We start from the raw sequence: 18,891 nt of genomic DNA, 5'->3' as shown, positions 1-18,891 counted from the left end.
AATGTATCATGCCCTGACGGATCCACGTTCTTCACCAATATCTTCGTCGCAGCAGATGGTTGTGTCGGGACTTCCCCGAATTCCATGGTGACTGGTCTACGGACAATCATCAGAGAACGAGCCTACTTCGCGAACTTCACGTGGACCTCTACAATGCCAGCACTTCCTCTCCCGTACAACGCACATGTGGCAAAGCGGTTGATGAAACTTACCGAAAAGGACCACCTGTCACCGACTTATAAAGAAATTCTTCACCCCATACTACTGGCTGGTTTGTGTTTCACGGTGGTGATATTTATCGCCGTGAACATCCTTGTTTGGCGTAGGTTACAGCACAGCAAGCAGCTAAAAAGGAATGAGTTGCCTAGCCCCGACAATACCCCCTATTTGATCCAGTTCAAAGCTGTTTGAGTGGCCACCTCATTCGCTAAGGGAGTAATTTGTCGGGAAGATGTTTGTATGAAAAGCTGATTAGTACGCTAGTAATATGTAATTAAAGAAATTTTCTACATTTGCATTGTTAAAAATACATTTAAAACAACATTTAAAAAAAAATAATAAATAAAATAAAAAAGGATATAAATCATTTTTTCTCTCGGCATCTAATAAAAATATATAAGCCGGAATGTTAAAAAAGAAAAGAGAAAAAAAAAATAAAATAAGATATATAACAGAATCTATGGGCATCTAATAAAATATATCAGCCCTATATATAAATATATATATATGTACGAAACCATGGTACGTGTACGTACCAGGAATTCGTGTTTGTGCACTAAAAATTTAGTATTTTGTTTCTGACATAGGTAACAATTATTCTTTATCAAGTTACCGAATCATTTGTAAGTCAGAAGTTATTTTGTTTTTTGGTACCATGTAATCATTTGCTAGCAATGTACCATATATATGATCTTGGTTTTATCATGCATTTTTCTTTTTGCTTTGGTAATATCTTTTTTGTATGCATTATTGTTATTATTTTTTGATGTGCCTATTTGGACATTCGTCCTCAGTTGATTATGGCTAAAGTTAAACAAAGAATAATACGTATGTCCAGTCACACCTAATAACCATGTTTCGGCTTGTTGTTAAATTTTTGTAAAAAAATTGAGATAGCTGGCCGAGCTTATTTAATGATTAGAATAGTTAATATTACATGTTTAAAACAAATGACGTAATATGTCATGTTGGTTGGAGGAGCTAACCCTGGGATTTGCTGTAGTCATTCAAATCGTAAACAGGACATACAATGCAAGTCTCAGCAATTTGACATTCTTTTTAAACGTCAACACATTGTCTCATCGTGTGAAAGTTTGTGACGTCACCGGATGCAGGTGTCTTCCGATTTCGTCACGTGTCTAAAGTAAACTAAGCGTACGATATCTGTGATATCGATAATTTAGTCAGTTCATATCTAAACTTCACCAGAATTGGTCATCTGGACCAACCCAGCTTCCTCCAGTGATGGAGATGTTTAACTCTGTTGTTTTTTATAGAATAAAGACTTAAAAACTATTAAGATGTATTCAGTTACCATTTTCATACATCTGAAAACAACTCATACTCAATGTGTGCTTATAACAGTAGCACGCCAATACATATGTGCATGAAGGCATGCATAGCGCGTGATGGAGCTATCCTCCTGTTGGGACGTATGCGCGTGTTGGCGCATAGGCCCTTGATGCTCTGTGTTAGGGTTTAGTGATGGGGCCTGACGAGTTACTAAAGAGCGCTCGTCAGGTTTCGTTGGCGCATAGCGCTTATCTGATTGGCGCACCTTAGCGCGCTCCGGTGAAGCCTTGTTAGACCTATGTAAAAAAGGTGACGGCAGGTGGGCAGGTCTATCAGGTGGAAGGTCAACGTGTCCTTTAAAAGGACGACCTTCCACTGAAGGAGTTTGCGAACGATCTGCAGAAAGGTCCAGGACCAGTGCAGGAACAGTGATAGGTGATCGGTCTCGAGGCTCCTCTGCGGTAGACTGCAACGAAGGTGATGAACCAAAGAGGCGCCTCCTCACCGCAGTTAAAGGAAGGCCTTTTTGGCGAAGAAGCCTTCCGACGATTGCGTCCTCTGGGGGCCGTTGGATCAGCAAGCTGACCTTCTGCAGTCCTCCGAAGAGGAGTCTCTGTAAGTGAACTCCCCCGAGGGGAAGAAACACCAGCAGGAGAGACTGGCGATGGACTTAGTTTCTCCCTCGTAGGTTGAACAGAGACGGGAGAAACTAAGCCGTCAGCAACCGTAGGGTTTGAAGAGGCAGAGGTGATGGGTGATACCGCATTGGATACCTCTGACACTACAACGTCGACAAGAGACAGAGGATCAACCTCTGCCGGTGATGGCGGCGATTGCTCGACGGCGGCACCCAATCGGATGTAGTTAAGCAAAACCTCCTTGGAGGGCGAACCTGTAAGCCCCAAGGAGGACCAAAGCTTAAAAAGGGGGGTTAGTGACATATCCTCCCCCGGGGGGAGAAGTGGAGCTGCTTCGCTAGGGGAAGCAACGTCATCTCTCGAGCCCCGAGGTTGGTAAACAGTGCATCGGTCTACGCTACCACTCGACGTTCTCTCGAAAGAGACCGACCAAGTGGGAGCTTCCGAGGAGGTTTGGGCAACGGAAGAAGAGGTCTTGGGTTTTTCTCCTTTCAAAGAAACCTTCGAAGGAGAAATATCCCGCTTGGACTTCTTCCGTCGTCGCGAAAACCTCTCCCACTGAGAGGTAGACCACTCCCTGCACTCACTACACCTGTTGTTGCTATCACACCATTGGCCCCTACAAGAAGGGCAAAGGGCGTGACGATCAGTCTCGACCGCCGACATGAATGTTCCACAGGGGCGGTCGGGAAACACAGGGCAGGTGCACATAATCACAGAGGCCAACTTCACAAACAGAACTAGAAAAAGAAAAAGACAAAAAAATTAAATGGCAGCCAAATGACGGCGAGGATGAGAGCGGACACGTCCGACTACCATCCGAGCCGAGAGCAAAGTGAGCTCAAGCACAGGTGTGAGAGGGGGGGGGGTAGCAAGCTACCCTACCCTACCCCCACTAACTGGAGGTGTGGGTAGTAAACCCTCGTTAAAAATTAGTGGCTCGTCATTTCAGCAACGCCGAAAGTAATAACCCATATTAAATAGCTAAGGTTTGTATTCCAGTTACGGAACAAATTAGAAGCGCAGGAGAATCCGAGGAGACACGACTCACCTTAGAGACCATATAGATGACAAGGGAGTAAACCCCATCACTGACATCTCTTGAAACAACAGGCCTTCTCTCTTCAGACTTCTTCTAAACTGGCCCAGAGGAGGAGGAATGGCCAGAGACATTAGCCAGCTGATCTTGACTGACGGAAACCAGACCTGTCATCGACGCCTTCCGGGACGCTACCCGTTCTTGCGTACGCAGCAGCGGCCATCCACGATGGACGTGACAACGACCAATGTACCATCTTGTACGGGAACAGGTAAAGCCAGGACGGGCTGGAAATAATGAGTCTGAATAATACGTAGTTTCTATCAGAGATCAATAATCATTACAGATGAAAACATAATCTTTTGCTCAACTATCAATCAATCTCAAACAATGCTCACTGAAACCTAAATTGAAAATAATTCCAAAGACAGAAGACAGAAGAAGATAATGGGACATTTTTTCCAGCAACCAAAAGGTAGTCTCAAAAATACATAAAAACAAAATTCATAATCGACCAAATCTTAAAAGTAATTTGTATTTTTCCTATTCATAAAAACCTGAGTTGGTGGAAGGTTGTTGCAAGCAGTGAAAAGTTTCTACAAAGGTAGTAAAGCATGTATTAGAATAGGAAATGAAGTGAGTGATTGGTTTCCGGTGAGAGTGGGGCTGAGACAGGGATTTGTGATGTCACCGTGGTTGTTTAACTTGTATGTTGATGGAGTGGTGAGAGAGGTGAATGCTCGAGTGCTTGGACGAGGATTAAAACTGGTAGGCGAGAATGATCATGAATGGGAGGTAAATCAGTTGTTGTTTGCGGATGATACTGTACTGGTAGCAGACACAGAAGAGAAGCTTGACCGACTAGTGACAGAATTTGGAAGGGTGTGTGAGAGAAGGAAGTTGAGAGTTAATGGGGGTAAGAGTAAGGTTATGAGATGTACAAGAAGGGAAGGTGGTGCAAGGTTGAAGGTCATGTTGAATGGAGAGTTACTTGAGGAGGTGGATCAGTTTAAGTACTTGGGGTCTGTTGTTGCAGCAAATGGAGGAGTGGAAGCCGATGTACGTCAGAGAGTTAATGAAGGTTGCAAAGTGTTGGGGGCAGTTAAGGGAGTAGTAAAAAGTAGAGGGTTGGGCATGAATGTAAAGAGAGTTCTATATGAGAAAGTGATTGTACCAACTGTGATGTATGGATCGGAGCTGTGGGGAATGAAAGTGATGGAGAGACAGAAATTGAATGTGTTTGAGATGAAGTGTCTAAGGAGTATAGCTGGTGTATCTCGAGTAGATAGGGTTAGGAACGAAGTGGTGAGGGAGAGAACGGGTGTAAGAAATGAGTTAGCGGCTAGAGTGGATATGAATGTGTTGAGGTGGTTTGGCCATGTTGAGAGAATAGAAAATGGTTGTCTGCTAAAGAAGGTGATGAATGCAAGAGTTGATGGGAGAAGTACAAGAGGAAGGCCAAGGTTTGGGTGGATGGATGGTGTGAAGAAAGCTCTGGGTGATAGGAGGATAGATGTGAGAGAGGCAAGAGAGCATGCTAGAAATAGGAATGAATGGCGAGCGATTGTGACGCAGTTCCAGTAGGCCCTGCTGCTTCCTCCGGTGCCTTAGATGACCACGGAGGTAGCAGCAGTAGGGGATTCAGGATTATGAAGCTTCATCTGTGGTGGATGATGTGGGAGGTTGGGCTGTGGCACCCTAGCAGTACCAGCTGAACTCGGTTGAGTCCCTGGTTAGGCTGAAGGAACGTAGAGAGTAGAGGTCCCCTTTTTGTTTTGTTTCATTGTTGATGTCGGCTACCACCCAAAATTGGGGGAAGTGCCTTTGGTATATGTATGTATGTACTTTGGCGCGAGCTGGAATCGGTTGTTGAAGTGGATAACGAGCATCGCAAAGCCCCTCCCCCTCCGCAGATGCTTCTCTATTCAATCTTGCTGCTTCAACCCAGGACTCAGAGGGACGGTTTGTTCTCCCGCGACATACAAACCCTCGTCCTTTGCTTCTGGAGACTCACGGCCTCTGGATGGTCAGATGGCCCCTCAAAATCCCCTGTAGGATTCTGTATCTTCCCTGAATGTCTTCAAGGCTTGTTCTGTGGAGAAGCAAAGCAGAGACACTATGGCCTCCTATCCGTTTATTGTAGCGATGACAAACTGATAGGACCCGGGACGTACCTATTTCTGTTTTGTACCAAATCAAAGAGACACTTCCCTGAAATGACATATCAGCAAGAGTCCAACACCAGGAAAATGAGTAATGGGTTGGTATTAGATTCACCATCTCAAAACTCACATGAAGAATGGGGAGATATACCTCTTTGGTTACACAGAAGTTTGAAGTGCAACTCACCAGCATCTTGTCTGACCAGCTTGCAACACTTCAATCGCTGACCCCATGAGAGAGGCAGAGAAAGAAGGAGAAGAGCCAGTTATACTACATTCATTTCCAACTTCTGTTAAAACGATACCATAGATGAGATGCAATCTGTCCTCATAAGGGAGCTGGGCTTGTTATACAATGGTTTGAACAGCCACCACAGATCCAAGTATGAAGAACTCAACAGACTTGTGGATACATTCTCTCATGTAGAAGGATGTGAAGGTGGTCTGCCTTCCCGGACACCTGCCTTCCTCACCTGACCCACTGACTGGTTTCTTTTGAAAGTAGGGAGAGTTGGGGCTATACCCCTGATTTCATCGGCCAGAGAGTAAGCTCTCTGTTGAGGCTCACGAAGCCAGAAAAGACGTGTTCCCTGACAGCTCTTTCTTAGATCTGGCAAACCCATCGAAGAGATTCCTACACTCCGGCCTGAGGTGTGGGGTTCTCTTCATACAACACCCAAGAGACCTTACGGAATACGAGATCCTCTCGTCTTCCTCACCACCTGACACCTCCTGGGGGGGAGGGGATGGAGGATTCACACCTGGGGTCCTATGCCGCCAGATCCTTTATCTTTGCCACAAAGTTGGGCACAAAACTAAAGGAGACCTCCTTGGCTACGTAAGAAATACCGTGCAACTCGCTCACTCCTTTAGTCGACAGTAAGGCACGTAGGAAGAATGTCTTGAGGTCCGATCCCTTTCTGATTCAGTCCTCTTCAAAGGTTCGAATGGGGTACGCGTAAGAAACCTGATTACTAGGGTCACATCCCACTACAGGGGCCTAAGATCCCAGGGTGGGCAAGATTGTTTGAAGCTCCTCACGAGCATTGACAGCTCCTAAAAAGCCAAGAGGATTTTATCTTCCAATGGATACACCACACTCTAGGCCTAGAGGTAACCTTTGATGGCTGCAACCAAGAGATGTTTTTCCCGATGAAGGAAGACGAAGAAATCCCTTTCTACGACACCAATCACAGGATATGGCCCACTTAGCCTGGTAGACAGATGCAGTGGACCTCTGGAGAAACTAGACATCTCATGTGTAATGCCTTGTGAAAAGCCTTTCGCTCAAAGGAGATACTCAACAGTGAAGAGATAAAGACTCCAAGGGCAAGTGGTAACTGCGCAGGTGCGGCTGACAAAGAAGAGGTGGCCACAAGGGTAGTTCTCTTGGGACCTCAACCAGAAGAGCCGGCAGATCGGGATACAACTCGGCCTGTGGCCATCTTGGAGCCACCAATGTCATTCCGATTCCTGTCATAATCAACACCCTATTGATTACTGGCCCAATCAGGGTGAATGGGGGAAAGGTGTAAATGTCCATGTGATTGCAGAGGTGTTGCCAGGCTTCTTCAAACACTGCCCAAGGATTGCAAACAGGTTGATCCCCAGTGAACCCCACAGGGCAAGAAGCCTTTCCTCCACGAAAGGCTGTAGAGACCACTCTGCTCCTGCAGCCTGGCCCTGATGGCTGAATGTGTGGACTAGGTCATTCACCTTACCCAGAATGCACCTTGCTGACAATTCTACAATGTGAAACACCACCCAGATAAGCATCTGGTTCACAAACTTGCAGAGGGGAGCGCTAGAACATGCCTTCTTACTCGCTGATGTAGGCCATTACAGCGACTAACAAGTGCTTCCTCAAAGTTTCTTGGAACACTTGCAGACAGAGGAAAGACACTCGCATCTTGAGGATGTTGATGTGCAGATGCCTGTATTCCTTGGACCACACTCCTGATACAAAAACAGATGAAGATTCGGACTTAAGAAGTCGAGTGGCACTTCCTGATGAGGATTGTTCTTGTCGAGCCACCAGGCAAGATCGTTTCGGACTTCCTGTGACACCGGCACAAGATGTAATGGGAGATGATCCCTGCTTGCTACCCAGTGATACTTCAGGCACCACTGAAAGGATCTCTGGTGGAGAAACCCTAGAGGAATAAGCTTCTCTTACGTAGACTGACGTTTGAGATGATGTTACCAATGTTAAACTGGAGCAACTGTCTTTGACAGGAAGAGTCGTGCAACCTCCCCAAGCTTGCCGATGCCATCGTCTATGGGAAAATGTCTGCTGCTGCTGAGTCTATCGGCATGCCCAGGTACTTCACACCCTCTGCTTGGGTATGCCATTTTAACTTTTCCCCAGTTTACCGCAATCCCCAGATCGTGGCAAAGTGCAAGAAGTCGATCTCGATTCTGAAGCAACTGTCTCTTTGAAGAGGCCAGGATCAACCAGTCATTGAGATACACCAGCAGTTTCATCCTTCACGAGTGGGTCAAAGCGGCTACCACAATGTACACCTGAGTGAACCCCTGAGGAGCCACACAGTCTGAGACACCGTACCGTTGAGGGGGAAGTGGAGGTACTTCCAAGAAGTCTGATGAACAGGCAGTTGAAAGTATGCATCTTTCAGATCTACAGAAAGCCTGAAGTCTTCCTCTCTGATGGAAGACGGCACAGACCTTACTTTTTCCATCCTGAACTCGAGTGACCGTCAACTCAGCACTCAATAAGGACGTAACGTCAGCCTTGAATCTCTATAAAGGGAGGGCCCCCTTCAGAGTGGAAACTCCGGCTAAGACGTGGCATTCTTTGGCAGAAAAAAAACATTCCGTAGCAAGATCCTGTTACCTTGTTGGACCTGCTTGAACCAAACAAATTTCCAGATCCACAGATCTGACTATCCACCTGGTCCAACGCAAGGTCAACCAGGGCTTCGATTGAAGAGGGCCACCGAAATGCCGATAGACAACCGATGTCCTCCCCGCTGGTGGAACCACCGTACCCTCCCCCAAGATGTTACATTCACGATGAGTGCCATGACCTCCAGAGAAGAACTCTCCAACTCAGGGTAGGCAGCCTCCGTGGGCATCAAACCGCAGGCCAACATCCCCACGACCTCCTGCCCTGGAGTACTGTCGTCCACTGCAGCGAATGAAGGCGATGCCACATGCTACGGAGTCCGCTTCTTCTCATGATTACATTTATTCCGTCCCAAGGACAGAACTAGGCGCATAATTTGGAGAAGAAAAAGGCCCGGCATGCCCAGGGCCATGGAGGGAGAACTCCGGCACAAGACAGCGTGGCGTTAGACTCGGCACACAGTAAACCCAGCACCACAGGTCAGGGTTGAAGGACACGAAAGGGCACAATAACAAGAGCCCTTCGACCCACATTCTCCACCTACTAGAGAGCACAAGCCCTCTAACATGGCATCAAATGGTGCCACCTTCTCTTCCCAAAGTAAGTCCATGCATAAGCAGGAAGCCGCAACAACTTTCTCATCATGCCTGAAACAGACCGAGAGAAAAGCTCCCATCTGTTCCGGCCGACTGCCGGAGTAGACGGATCAGCAAAGGCTACCCGGCCCTCTGGCCTCGCTACTGGGATTGCTGGAGTGACAGGGGTTGACAGCATAACCCACCAGGGCACAGCTACTAGGCTACCAGAATGGCCAATACCAGAACGTAAGCAAGACTCTGGTCCATGGCTCTGTGGGAACCACACGGGTACCATCCACCTATCCCGAGAGAGAGGTCGTGTCCTCGGGAACCAAGTCCCCACGGGTACAGCTGGCTTTCCTGGACTTTTGTTACCCCTTCCATAGCGAAGTGGAACAGTCAGGAAATGAATTATCCCAAGGAATAAATAAAAAAGATAGAGTCAACAGCAACAAAGAGGTAAGAGCAGCAGCATCTACATCCACCCTTGATGTGGCCAAAGTCAAATTGACCTTGAAATAGTCAGACGAGCGAGTGAGTGAGTTCCCTTACCAGTCTGTTATTACCAAACTGAGTTGTTAATGATCCAATAGAGATCTCACCTTTGGCAGAGACAATACTTTTGATGGAAAAGATGAAAGGTTTGTATAACCACAGGAACAATATGCCTCATGTTCTCACGCAACAAACTCCTTAACTTGCAGACACATTTAGCGCATGAGTGTAGGCTGTAAGGTAGGTACGTATTGTAAAGGACAAATTTGGAAATAATTTCTATTTATCATTATTATTATTATTATTATTATTATTATCACTAGCCAAGCTACAACCCTAGTTGGAAAAGCAAGATGCTATAAGCCCAAGGGCTCCAACAGGGAAAAATAGCCCAGTGAGGAAAGGAAATAAGGAAATAAATAAATGATGAAAATAAATCAACAATATATCATTCTAAAAATGACAAATTCGGAGATAATTTGTATTTTTCCTAACCATACAAACCTTAGCTATTTACATAGGGTATTACTTTCGGCGTAGCTGAAATGACGAGCCATTAGAATTTTAACAAGGGTTAACTACCCCCGCGCTAGTTAGCAGGGGGTAGGGGAAGGGGTAGCGAGCTACCCCTCCCCCCCCCACACCGGTGAACTGTCTCACTTCACTTAGAGGTAGGACTTGACTTGGGGGACAGGGCTGGCGGGCAAATATGTGTAAATAGCTAAGGTTTGTATGGTTAGGAAAAATACAAATTATCTCCGAATTTGTCATTTGTTCCATAACCGAAATACAAACCATGCTATTTACATAGGGTGACTTACCCCTTAGGAAGGGTGGAAAGTCCCCAGCCTTACTGGCTTTGGCTTACCCGGGGGCTCAGAATCCGAGTGACCAGCACTCGAGAAAAAGAGTCCCTGCACCTCGCAATTTCCTTGCTCTGCAAGGAACGTGCGGTCTACATAAGCTTGTGTGTGGAGGAATGAAGTGTGACTCGTCCTAGGAAGTTGACCTGAAGTCCTTTAGATGGAATTCTAGGCTAGGACGTTCCCAATACCACCTCGTCCGGGTATGGGGGACGCAACAGTATTAACTTAATACTAGGAACACAAGGGAGCATGGGTTACCTGTAGAGGTTGAGGTCAGCTATGCAGAGACCAGGATGCTGCTTTCCCCAAGAGAGGGGAGGATAAAGAAAGGAGTAAGGTCCAGACATACTCTTTCATTCACGCAGACTAAAACCGGGTAACAATGCCCTCAACATTCTGCTACCTGTCCATTAAGGAGCCTGAGGTTAGACCAGCTGTTGTGCAGCCACCACAGGGCCGATAGAAACATTATCGAGGCTCCTGTGGGTCATTTCCTGCAGGTAGTGGGCTGTGAAGATCGTTTGACACTTCCAGACCCCAGCTTGTAGCACCTACGTCACAGAGAAGTTTCTCTTAAAGGCCAGGGACGTAGCGATGCCCCTGACATCGTGTGCTCTAGGGCGACGTGACGGAGGAGGGTCAGGATTCAAGGCATGATGGATAACCCTTCAAATCCAGGCCGAGATGGTATTCTTGGTAACCCTCCTCTTTGTCCTTCCCGTGCTTACGAACAAAGTCTGCGCGCGGTGACAGACTGCAGCTGTTCTCTTCAAGTAACGCCTCAGACTCCTCACTGGGCATAATAGCAGATGGTCTGGATCACTTGTTACAGAACGGAGACTCGTGACCCTCAAGGAGTCGAACCGTGGGTCCGCCACTCCAGGGTTATGAGTCTTGGCAACAAACTCAGGGACGAACCTGAACGTTACCTCCCCCCATCCCCTTGAATGGGCGATGTTGTATGAGAGACCATGAAGTTCCCTGACTCGTTTGGCCGAAGCCAACGCAAATAGGAATGCCGTCTTCCAAGTCAGGTGGCGATCAGAAGCCTGACGTAATGGTTCGAAGGGAGGTCTCTTCAGAGCCTGGAGGACCCGAACCACGTTCCATGGAGGAGGTCTCACTTCCGACTGAGGGCAGGTAAGCTCATAGCTACGTATGAGTAAAGAAAGTTCTAGCGAGGAAGAAATGTTTATTCCTTTCAGCCTTAAAGCCAGGCTTAAGGCTGAGCGATAGCCTTTCACCGCCGAGACCGAAAGGCGCATTTCCTCCCGCAAATACACGAGGAACTCCGCTATTGCTGGAATATTGGCATCGAGGGGAGAGATACCCCTCCCACGACACCAGCCACAAAAGACTCTCCACTTCGCCTGGTAGACTCCTGCGGAAGACTTCCACAGGTGTCGAGACATTCTTTCCGCAACCTATTGCGAAAAGCCTCTCTCCGTGAGGAGACGCGTGAAGCCGAAGCGAGGCTACGGCTTTGTGGTAGATGTTGCAATGTGGTTGCCTGAGTAGCTCGTGTCGTGGGGGAAGTTCTCTCGGAGGTTCCGTTAGGAGTTGCAGAAGGTCCAGGAACCATTCCGCGTGATGCCATAGCGGAGCTATTAAGGTCATTGACAAGTTGACCGATAGACTGGTCTTGTTGAGCACCCTTTTCATCAGACAGAACGGTGGGAAGGCGTAAACGTCGATGTTGTCCCACCGTTGTTGGAAGGCATCTTGCCAGAGAGCCTTGGGGTCCGGGACTGGGGAGTAGTACAGTGGCAGCTTGAAATTCAAGGCTGTCGCGAACAGGTCCACTGTCGGGGAACCCCACAAAGTCAGGACTTTGTTGGATATCTGAGGATCCAAAGACCACTCGGTACTCACTATCTTGCCAGGAATGAAGCGAGCTGATAGTGTTATCGAGTAGACTTCGGACCACCTCAGTGTCTCTACTGCGAGATGGGATAGCTGTTGTGAAAAGGTACCTTCCTGCTTGTTGATATAAGCCACTACTGTGGTGTTGTCGCTCATCACCACCACGGAGTGGCCCGCCAGGGTCCATTGGAACTGTTGAAGAGCCAGATACACGGCCTTCATCTCTAGCAGGTTGATGTGTAGGTACTTTTCTGATTCTGACCATAGGCCTGAGATCCTCTGGTTCAGAACGTGGGCCCCCTACCCTTCTTTTGACGCGTCCGAGAACAGTGTCAATTCTGGGGGAAGGACGAGAAGATCCACTCCCTTTCGTAGGTTCTCGTCGATCAGCCCCCACCACAGGTCTGCTCGTTCCATGGGTCCTATAGGAACCAGAGAGTTGGGGGAATCGTTGCCCTGATTCCACCGGGACTTGAGCCGCCACTGCAGGGATCTCATCCTGAGGCGGCCGTTCGGGACCAGGCGGGCCAGGCAGGAAAGGTGACCTAGAAGACGTAACCACGATTGAGCTGGAAGCTCTTCTCGCCTAAGGAAAGACTCTGCAACCCTCCTCAGCCTTGCTATCCTGTTGTCTGATGGAAAGGCTTTGTGGAGATTGGTGTCTAATAACATGCCTAGATATACCAGTCGTTGGGTCGGCAGAAGAGAGGACTTCTCGAGATTTACCATGATCTCCAACAGGGAAAAATAGCCCAGTGAGGAAAGGAAATAAGGAAATGAATAAACGATATGAGAAGTAATGAACAACCAAAATTAAACATCTAAAAAAAACAGCAACAACACCAAAAACAGATATTTCATATATAAGCTATAAAAAGACTTACGTCAGCATGTTCAACATAAGAACATAAAAGACTCATTCCAAAATCCTTTTTTTTTGGTTAACCCTCGTTAAAATTCTAATGGCTCGTCATTTCAGCTACGCCGAAAGTAATACCCTATGTAAATAGCGTGGTTTGTATTTCGGTTACGGAACAAAAATAAACTACAAAAGAAGTAGTAAAAAATCAAAATAAAAGACTCTAAGAACAGTAATAACATTAAATTAGATCTTTCATGAATAACCTATGAAAACTTCAAAACAACAAAAGGAAGAGAAATAAGATAGAATAGTATGCTCGTGTGTACCCTCAAGCAAGAGAACTCTAACTCAAAATAGTGGAAGACCATGGTAAGGACACAGTAGCACTACCCAAGACTAGAGAACGATGGTTTGATTTTGGAGTGTCCTTCACCCTAGAAGAGCTGCTTCCCATGAGTAAAGACTCTCTTCTAACTTTACAGAGTGGAAAGTATCCCCTGAGTAACTACAGCTATTGAAAACAAAGTGAGAGCCCCAAGTGGTGATGTCAGGTTGGTAGGGTCTCCTTGCCAATAGGCAGTAACTAGCGCCACCTAGGTATAGTTCTAAAAGTTCTGAAAGCACATTCCTATCAAAGGGTTTGCATTTGTGTAGGAACAAATACTCGGTCGATTCGCATTTCATTTTGCACTTATTTAAATCACTTCTCATTTCTTCCTTTTGAAAGTTTTCCAGTCTTAAGTTATAAGTAAACATCTGTTTCCAAATAGACTTAAACACTTCTAAACATCGGTACTTACTTTTCCTGCTCCTCGTAGTTCTCCCGTCTGTCCGACACGCTTGTTGCGGCCATGGCTAAAGTCTCTGCTCACGACGGCACAAGAACTTCCCCTCGGGTGAAGAATGATCTCTCTGAGGCGAGATTTTAAGAGTGCGGATAATTGAATCACTCTGGCTTAATTCTCCCTTATCTGGAAAGACACAATCATGAACAATAGGAATATTATATTCAGTTATTATTTTCATAAATATTTTGTAACATTAACCTGCGATGAAAAGTGCCATTTACCCTAATCTTTACCGTCATAGCAACACTATACTGTATTTTCCTACCTGTAATACAATTCAGAATTACTGTATATATACATTACATAAATGGATAAATGAGTACTGTAATACAATATTCCTAATAATTTTGATTAAGGGTTCCTTGTTTATTTCATGGAACTTTGAACAATTTTAAAGGAAATACTTGAGGAAAACCTATATTTTTCAAATTATAGAAATTTTAAAACTAGGAACCCATGTAGTTGGTTAGAACGGACTCATTGTAAAATTGTTAAAATTATAGATACAGTCAGAAAATTATTTTATTTCACTCTTTACTGTCCTGATCTCAGCGACGAGAGAAGGAAAATAATAGAACTACAGAAGAGGAAAAGGAAAAGAGGAGGAAAAGAAGAAGATATTAGGAAACGTTCTGTTTAAGGAAGAGGGAATTGAGGAAAGAAAAGAATATATATACCAGATGTGGAAAAAAAGAGAGAAGAAAATAAAAGAACTAGAAAAGAGAAAACAAGTAAAGAAGTGCCAATGGAAAGGCAAATCCCTCCGATCAGCAACGGATAGAGAATACAACTTTTCCAGTAGAAAATAATGTGCTCCATCTGAAATTGCATAAGTAATGACTAAAAAAACCACATTTAAATAGGGAAACAGGAGCCTTTGTATATCAGCGGCCAGTTCCTCCAACATGCATAGAAAATGAGAATTTTCTTCCCATTTTCTAGTCGTTCGTAAGATGTGAACGCTGTACAATATAAACTGTGTCCATTTTTCTGCAGAACCTCTACACGAGAACACCACACAACCTAACCTAATAGCCATGTCCTTAACTACTTAAGGGAGGGCTAACGACCCCTGCGTACCCCCTTAAACTACCGTCATTATACATACACCCAGGGAATCAAACAGAAGAACACCACATAAACCGAGGTTCCGCAACCTAACCTAACCTAGGAGCCATATGTTTACCTACTTACCTATGGGGGAGGTTGTGACCCCCTTAGGACTCTAGTATCCTCAGTTTATAATAATACCGAGGCATCTCTAAATATCATATTTCATAAAATGTAAATCTATCTTCATAATGTCATATTTCAAAGATATAAAATATTTTCCTCATAAATAAAATTGATTTATTATTATCATCATTACTATTATTATTATTATTATTATTTCTATTATCATTATTATTATTAATTTTATTATTACTATTATTATCATTATTATTATTATCATTATTATTATCATCATTATTATAATTTCTATTATTATTATTACTATTATTATTATTATTATTATTATTAATTTTATTATTACTATTATCTATTATTATTATTATTATTATTATTATTATTATTATTATTATTATTATTACTGCTAGCTAAGCTACATCCCTAATTGGAAAATCAGGATGCTATAAGACTCATAAGGGCCCCATTAAAGAAAAATAGCCCAGTGAGGAAAGGAAACAAGTAAAATAATAACAGACGTTTAAGAACAATAACAATAATAAAATAATTCTTTCGTATATAAACTATAAAAACTTCAAAATAACGAGAGGAAAAGAAACAAGATAAAATAGTAAAAAAATCGTAAAAAAAGATGTACAGCTGGCTTCACTAATTCCGGTACACTTCACGACAAGCTCAGGAGACGTCAGTGTGCCGGAATTAGTGAAGCCAACTGTACATAGCTTAAACTAGCCTTGTTTCGACTAACATCACCAGCTCACATATAGTAAAAGGCTGTGGTCTAAATCACCATCACTTTAGACATAACAATTAGACAGAACAACGTTAAAACTGACCTGTACCAGGATGTTACAGCCATGAAATGACTTACAGGAGTTTTCCCGTTACTGTAACGATACAGGAAGTTACAGGAAAGTGACGTAATTCGTTAAAATAGGCTTCGTACAGTTATCGCGTTTCACCGAGTCACTCTGATTACTGTTATTATTTCTCAGCTGATCGCTGGCGTTCCAGCGAGTGAAATGAGCAGTGCTCTTTTTAATTATTTCTTCTAATTGATATATGTATATTGTAATGCTTTTGATAAAATTATACATATTAATATATAGTTAATACTATTTCTTGTTTTTTATTATTAATTTTACATATATTATGTTGATTTACACTATTTTTTCCAGTGAGTTAACGAGATAGAACTGTTCTTTTTAACTATTTCTTCCAAATAATATATATTTTGTGATTATTTAAATACAATTATATTTATAAAAATCTATTTAATATTATTTTTCGTTTTCGGCTACTAATTTCACATATTTTATGTTTATTTAGGCTTATTTTTAAGGGTAGTCCTGATGTTCCAGCGAGTTAGCGAGCAATAAGTGTTCCTTTTCATGATTTCTTCCAATAAATATATATTTTCTAATGCTCTCAATAAGATTATATCTTTTAATATCTAATTAATGTTAATTCTTGTTTTTTATTATGAATTTCACATATATGTTGTTTATTTAGCTTATTGTATAAGGGCTAGGCGGCAAGCCAGCAACCAAATGTTGGGTGGCCACACCGGAACCGCCACACCTCTCTTCAACTCTTGCCTCCTCACTAGACCCAGCTGATAGCCTTCCTCGTAAACATGACGATGGTGTTTGAATAGGAAATGACTTCCGATTGAAAATCGTTATTTTAATCTGAACTATGAATTACACAAGAGTCTGGATTCACGATTTTAATAAACAGAGAAGGGAAAATAAGTTAATTTTGAAATTAATGTTGCCAGTCTCGTTTGTACGGCGACAGATTTAATGAATATCTACATATTTCACAAGTCTTTTGATTCTTTGATGGGAACATCCTTCCTGGATTCAGACTCAAATAAACAAACGTCGAACTATAGACAACCTCAATCTCTTTTACCAGCTATTATAATTGCTTTAGATATGATAAAGTTCACGAAAAATCATTGTCCCTTTCATTCCAGAATTAACTAGCATTTGCATAAGATATATTGTTTAAATGTACATGCGATTCTTTTCACATTTGAAATTCTCTCTCTCTCTCTCTCTCTCTCTCTCTCTCTCTCTCTCTCTCTCTCTCTCTCTCTCTCTATATATATATATATATATATATATATATATATATATATATATATATATATATATATATATATATATATATATATATATATATATATATATATATATATATATATATAACTAAATGGTGATTAAATAGGTTGCAAAGCACAAAAAAGCGTAGGCCTACCCACTATTTTATTACCATCCGTTTGCAGTTGATTGCCATAACTTCCATTTATTTAATCCATTTTTGCTCTCCGAAACACCTCCCAATAAATTGTTGATTAGTAATGGCTGGAAACGAACAATTGAACGCGCACCCCTTCAGGAACTGATGAAAAATGGCGTAATCGTGGGTGAAGACGCTCAAGCCGCCGCGATTTTTTAAAACATGAAACACAGTCTGGCGGCAACTGCAGCGGCTTGAGGCTTCCCGCGTCTCCTATCTGGCCACCTACATAAGATACTTAAGGTTTCAATTATCAGCTGGAACCTCTTGCCGCTAACCTCCCCGCTTGCCGCGCTTGATCTGGCCGGGCCCTAAGAGCTATGAAGAAAACAATGATATGAATGACACTATGAGACAAAGAGAAGAGCAACATGGAACAGAAAGCAAAGTAAAGCAGAGGATATTTTAACAACATGTGAAAGAGAAATTTACTTGGGGAGGACATATAATGAGAAGGGCAGATAATGGATAGACATTAAAAATAACAGAAAAAGTTCCTAAAGACTGCAAAGGAAGGTTGGGAAGGATGAAAAGACAATGGAATGACGAAATAAAAATTTTTAGCATTGGAAGATCATAAAAAAGTAGCAAGTGAAAGGACACGACGGTGAGTTTTCTTCTGCAGTGGATGATACACATTAATTTACAATGTGTCTGTGTGTGTGTGTTTCTGTGTGCGTGGAAGAGTGCGTGCATGTTTGTGTGTATGTGTGTGTGTACTGAGATGCCACTAAGTGCAAGATAAACTGAATGGTCTCAATTGACGTCAGGGGAATCACATGATCTGCTTATCGTCAGTCAAGGACGTTAATCTTATCATGATATTGTCTCGACCCAAAGCAAGATGTCTGACTCTCATCATCTCTTATGTATATCTTTCTGTCTTTATAAATTTGAAGTCTACTTTTGATTAAATCTTTAACTAAAGAGAGAGAGAGAGAGAGAGAGAGAGAGAGAGAGAGAGAGAGAGAGAGAGAGAGAGAGAGAGAGAGAGAGAGAGAGAGAGAGAGCTATTAGTATAAGACTGAAATAATTCACGTGTGTTTGTACTTATTTGAGCGTGTTTGTGGATGTGTGCGTGCCAATGCCTTGACTGCTTTGATACAAACAGACATGCACACGCACACCTTCACTGCCTTTCGGTTCTATTATCGGTATCTGGATTCAAAACACTCAATCACGGTCCCTTTTACTTTTGATCACGAAATTCATAACAGTACATTTTCACCTCTCTTCTTTAGTACCTTATACAGTAGAGCACATAGTTTGGACGTGGCTGGGTATAAGCTACCATCCTCTAATATAGTCTTCTTTTTTAGGGAACTGGATCTTTATCTCCTGCCCCCAACAACTCCTCCCTCTTTCACCCATCCCCCTTATACATATATATATATATATATATATATATATATATATATATATATATATATATATATATATATATATATATATATATATATATATATATATATGATAAGAAAAATAGCGGTTGGAAAAGATTTTTCAATACCATCGTTATCATCGCTGTGTTGAAGTATCACACAATATACTTTCAAGAATCCAAATAAGAAACATAGTCTATCCGACAGATAGAATCCAGTTTCAAGAGAAGCTCCAAAGGGACAACATATTGAACTTAATGGATGTCTGCTTCCCTTTGACCTTTG

At 43.1% G+C, this 18,891-nt stretch overlaps 2 protein-coding genes across 3 annotated transcripts in view; one reads left to right on the top strand and one right to left on the bottom strand.

Annotated features, from left to right (window-relative positions):
• LOC137633398 (serine/arginine-rich splicing factor 4-like) overlaps positions 1–15,909 on the bottom strand; it is a 57,314-nt gene extending 41,405 nt beyond the window's left edge. Inside the window, exons 1-3 of one of the 2 annotated variants that reach the window (XM_068365624.1) lie at positions 15,754–15,908; positions 13,682–13,852; positions 3,202–3,476 (exon numbers count right to left, since the gene is read on the bottom strand). In XM_068365624.1, coding sequence (XP_068221725.1) covers positions 3,202–3,213 — 12 coding nt within the window. In that variant the 5' untranslated portion in view covers positions 3,214–3,476; positions 13,682–13,852; positions 15,754–15,908. Of the gene's footprint in view, positions 1–3,201; positions 3,477–13,681; positions 13,853–15,753 lie in introns of both variants that reach the window. The other variant, XM_068365625.1, reaches the window with a different exon arrangement.
• The window catches only part of LOC137633395 (uncharacterized), a 420,659-nt gene that overhangs the window by 377,913 nt on the left and 23,855 nt on the right, over positions 1–18,891 (top strand). The window lies entirely within an intron of this gene.

This window comes from Palaemon carinicauda, chromosome 43, assembly GCF_036898095.1.
Source record: "Palaemon carinicauda isolate YSFRI2023 chromosome 43, ASM3689809v2, whole genome shotgun sequence".
Lineage (NCBI taxonomy): Eukaryota > Metazoa > Arthropoda > Malacostraca > Decapoda > Palaemonidae > Palaemon > Palaemon carinicauda.
The sequence above is the reverse complement of the archived record's forward strand: the minus strand, read 5'-3'. Positions and strand labels throughout refer to the sequence as shown.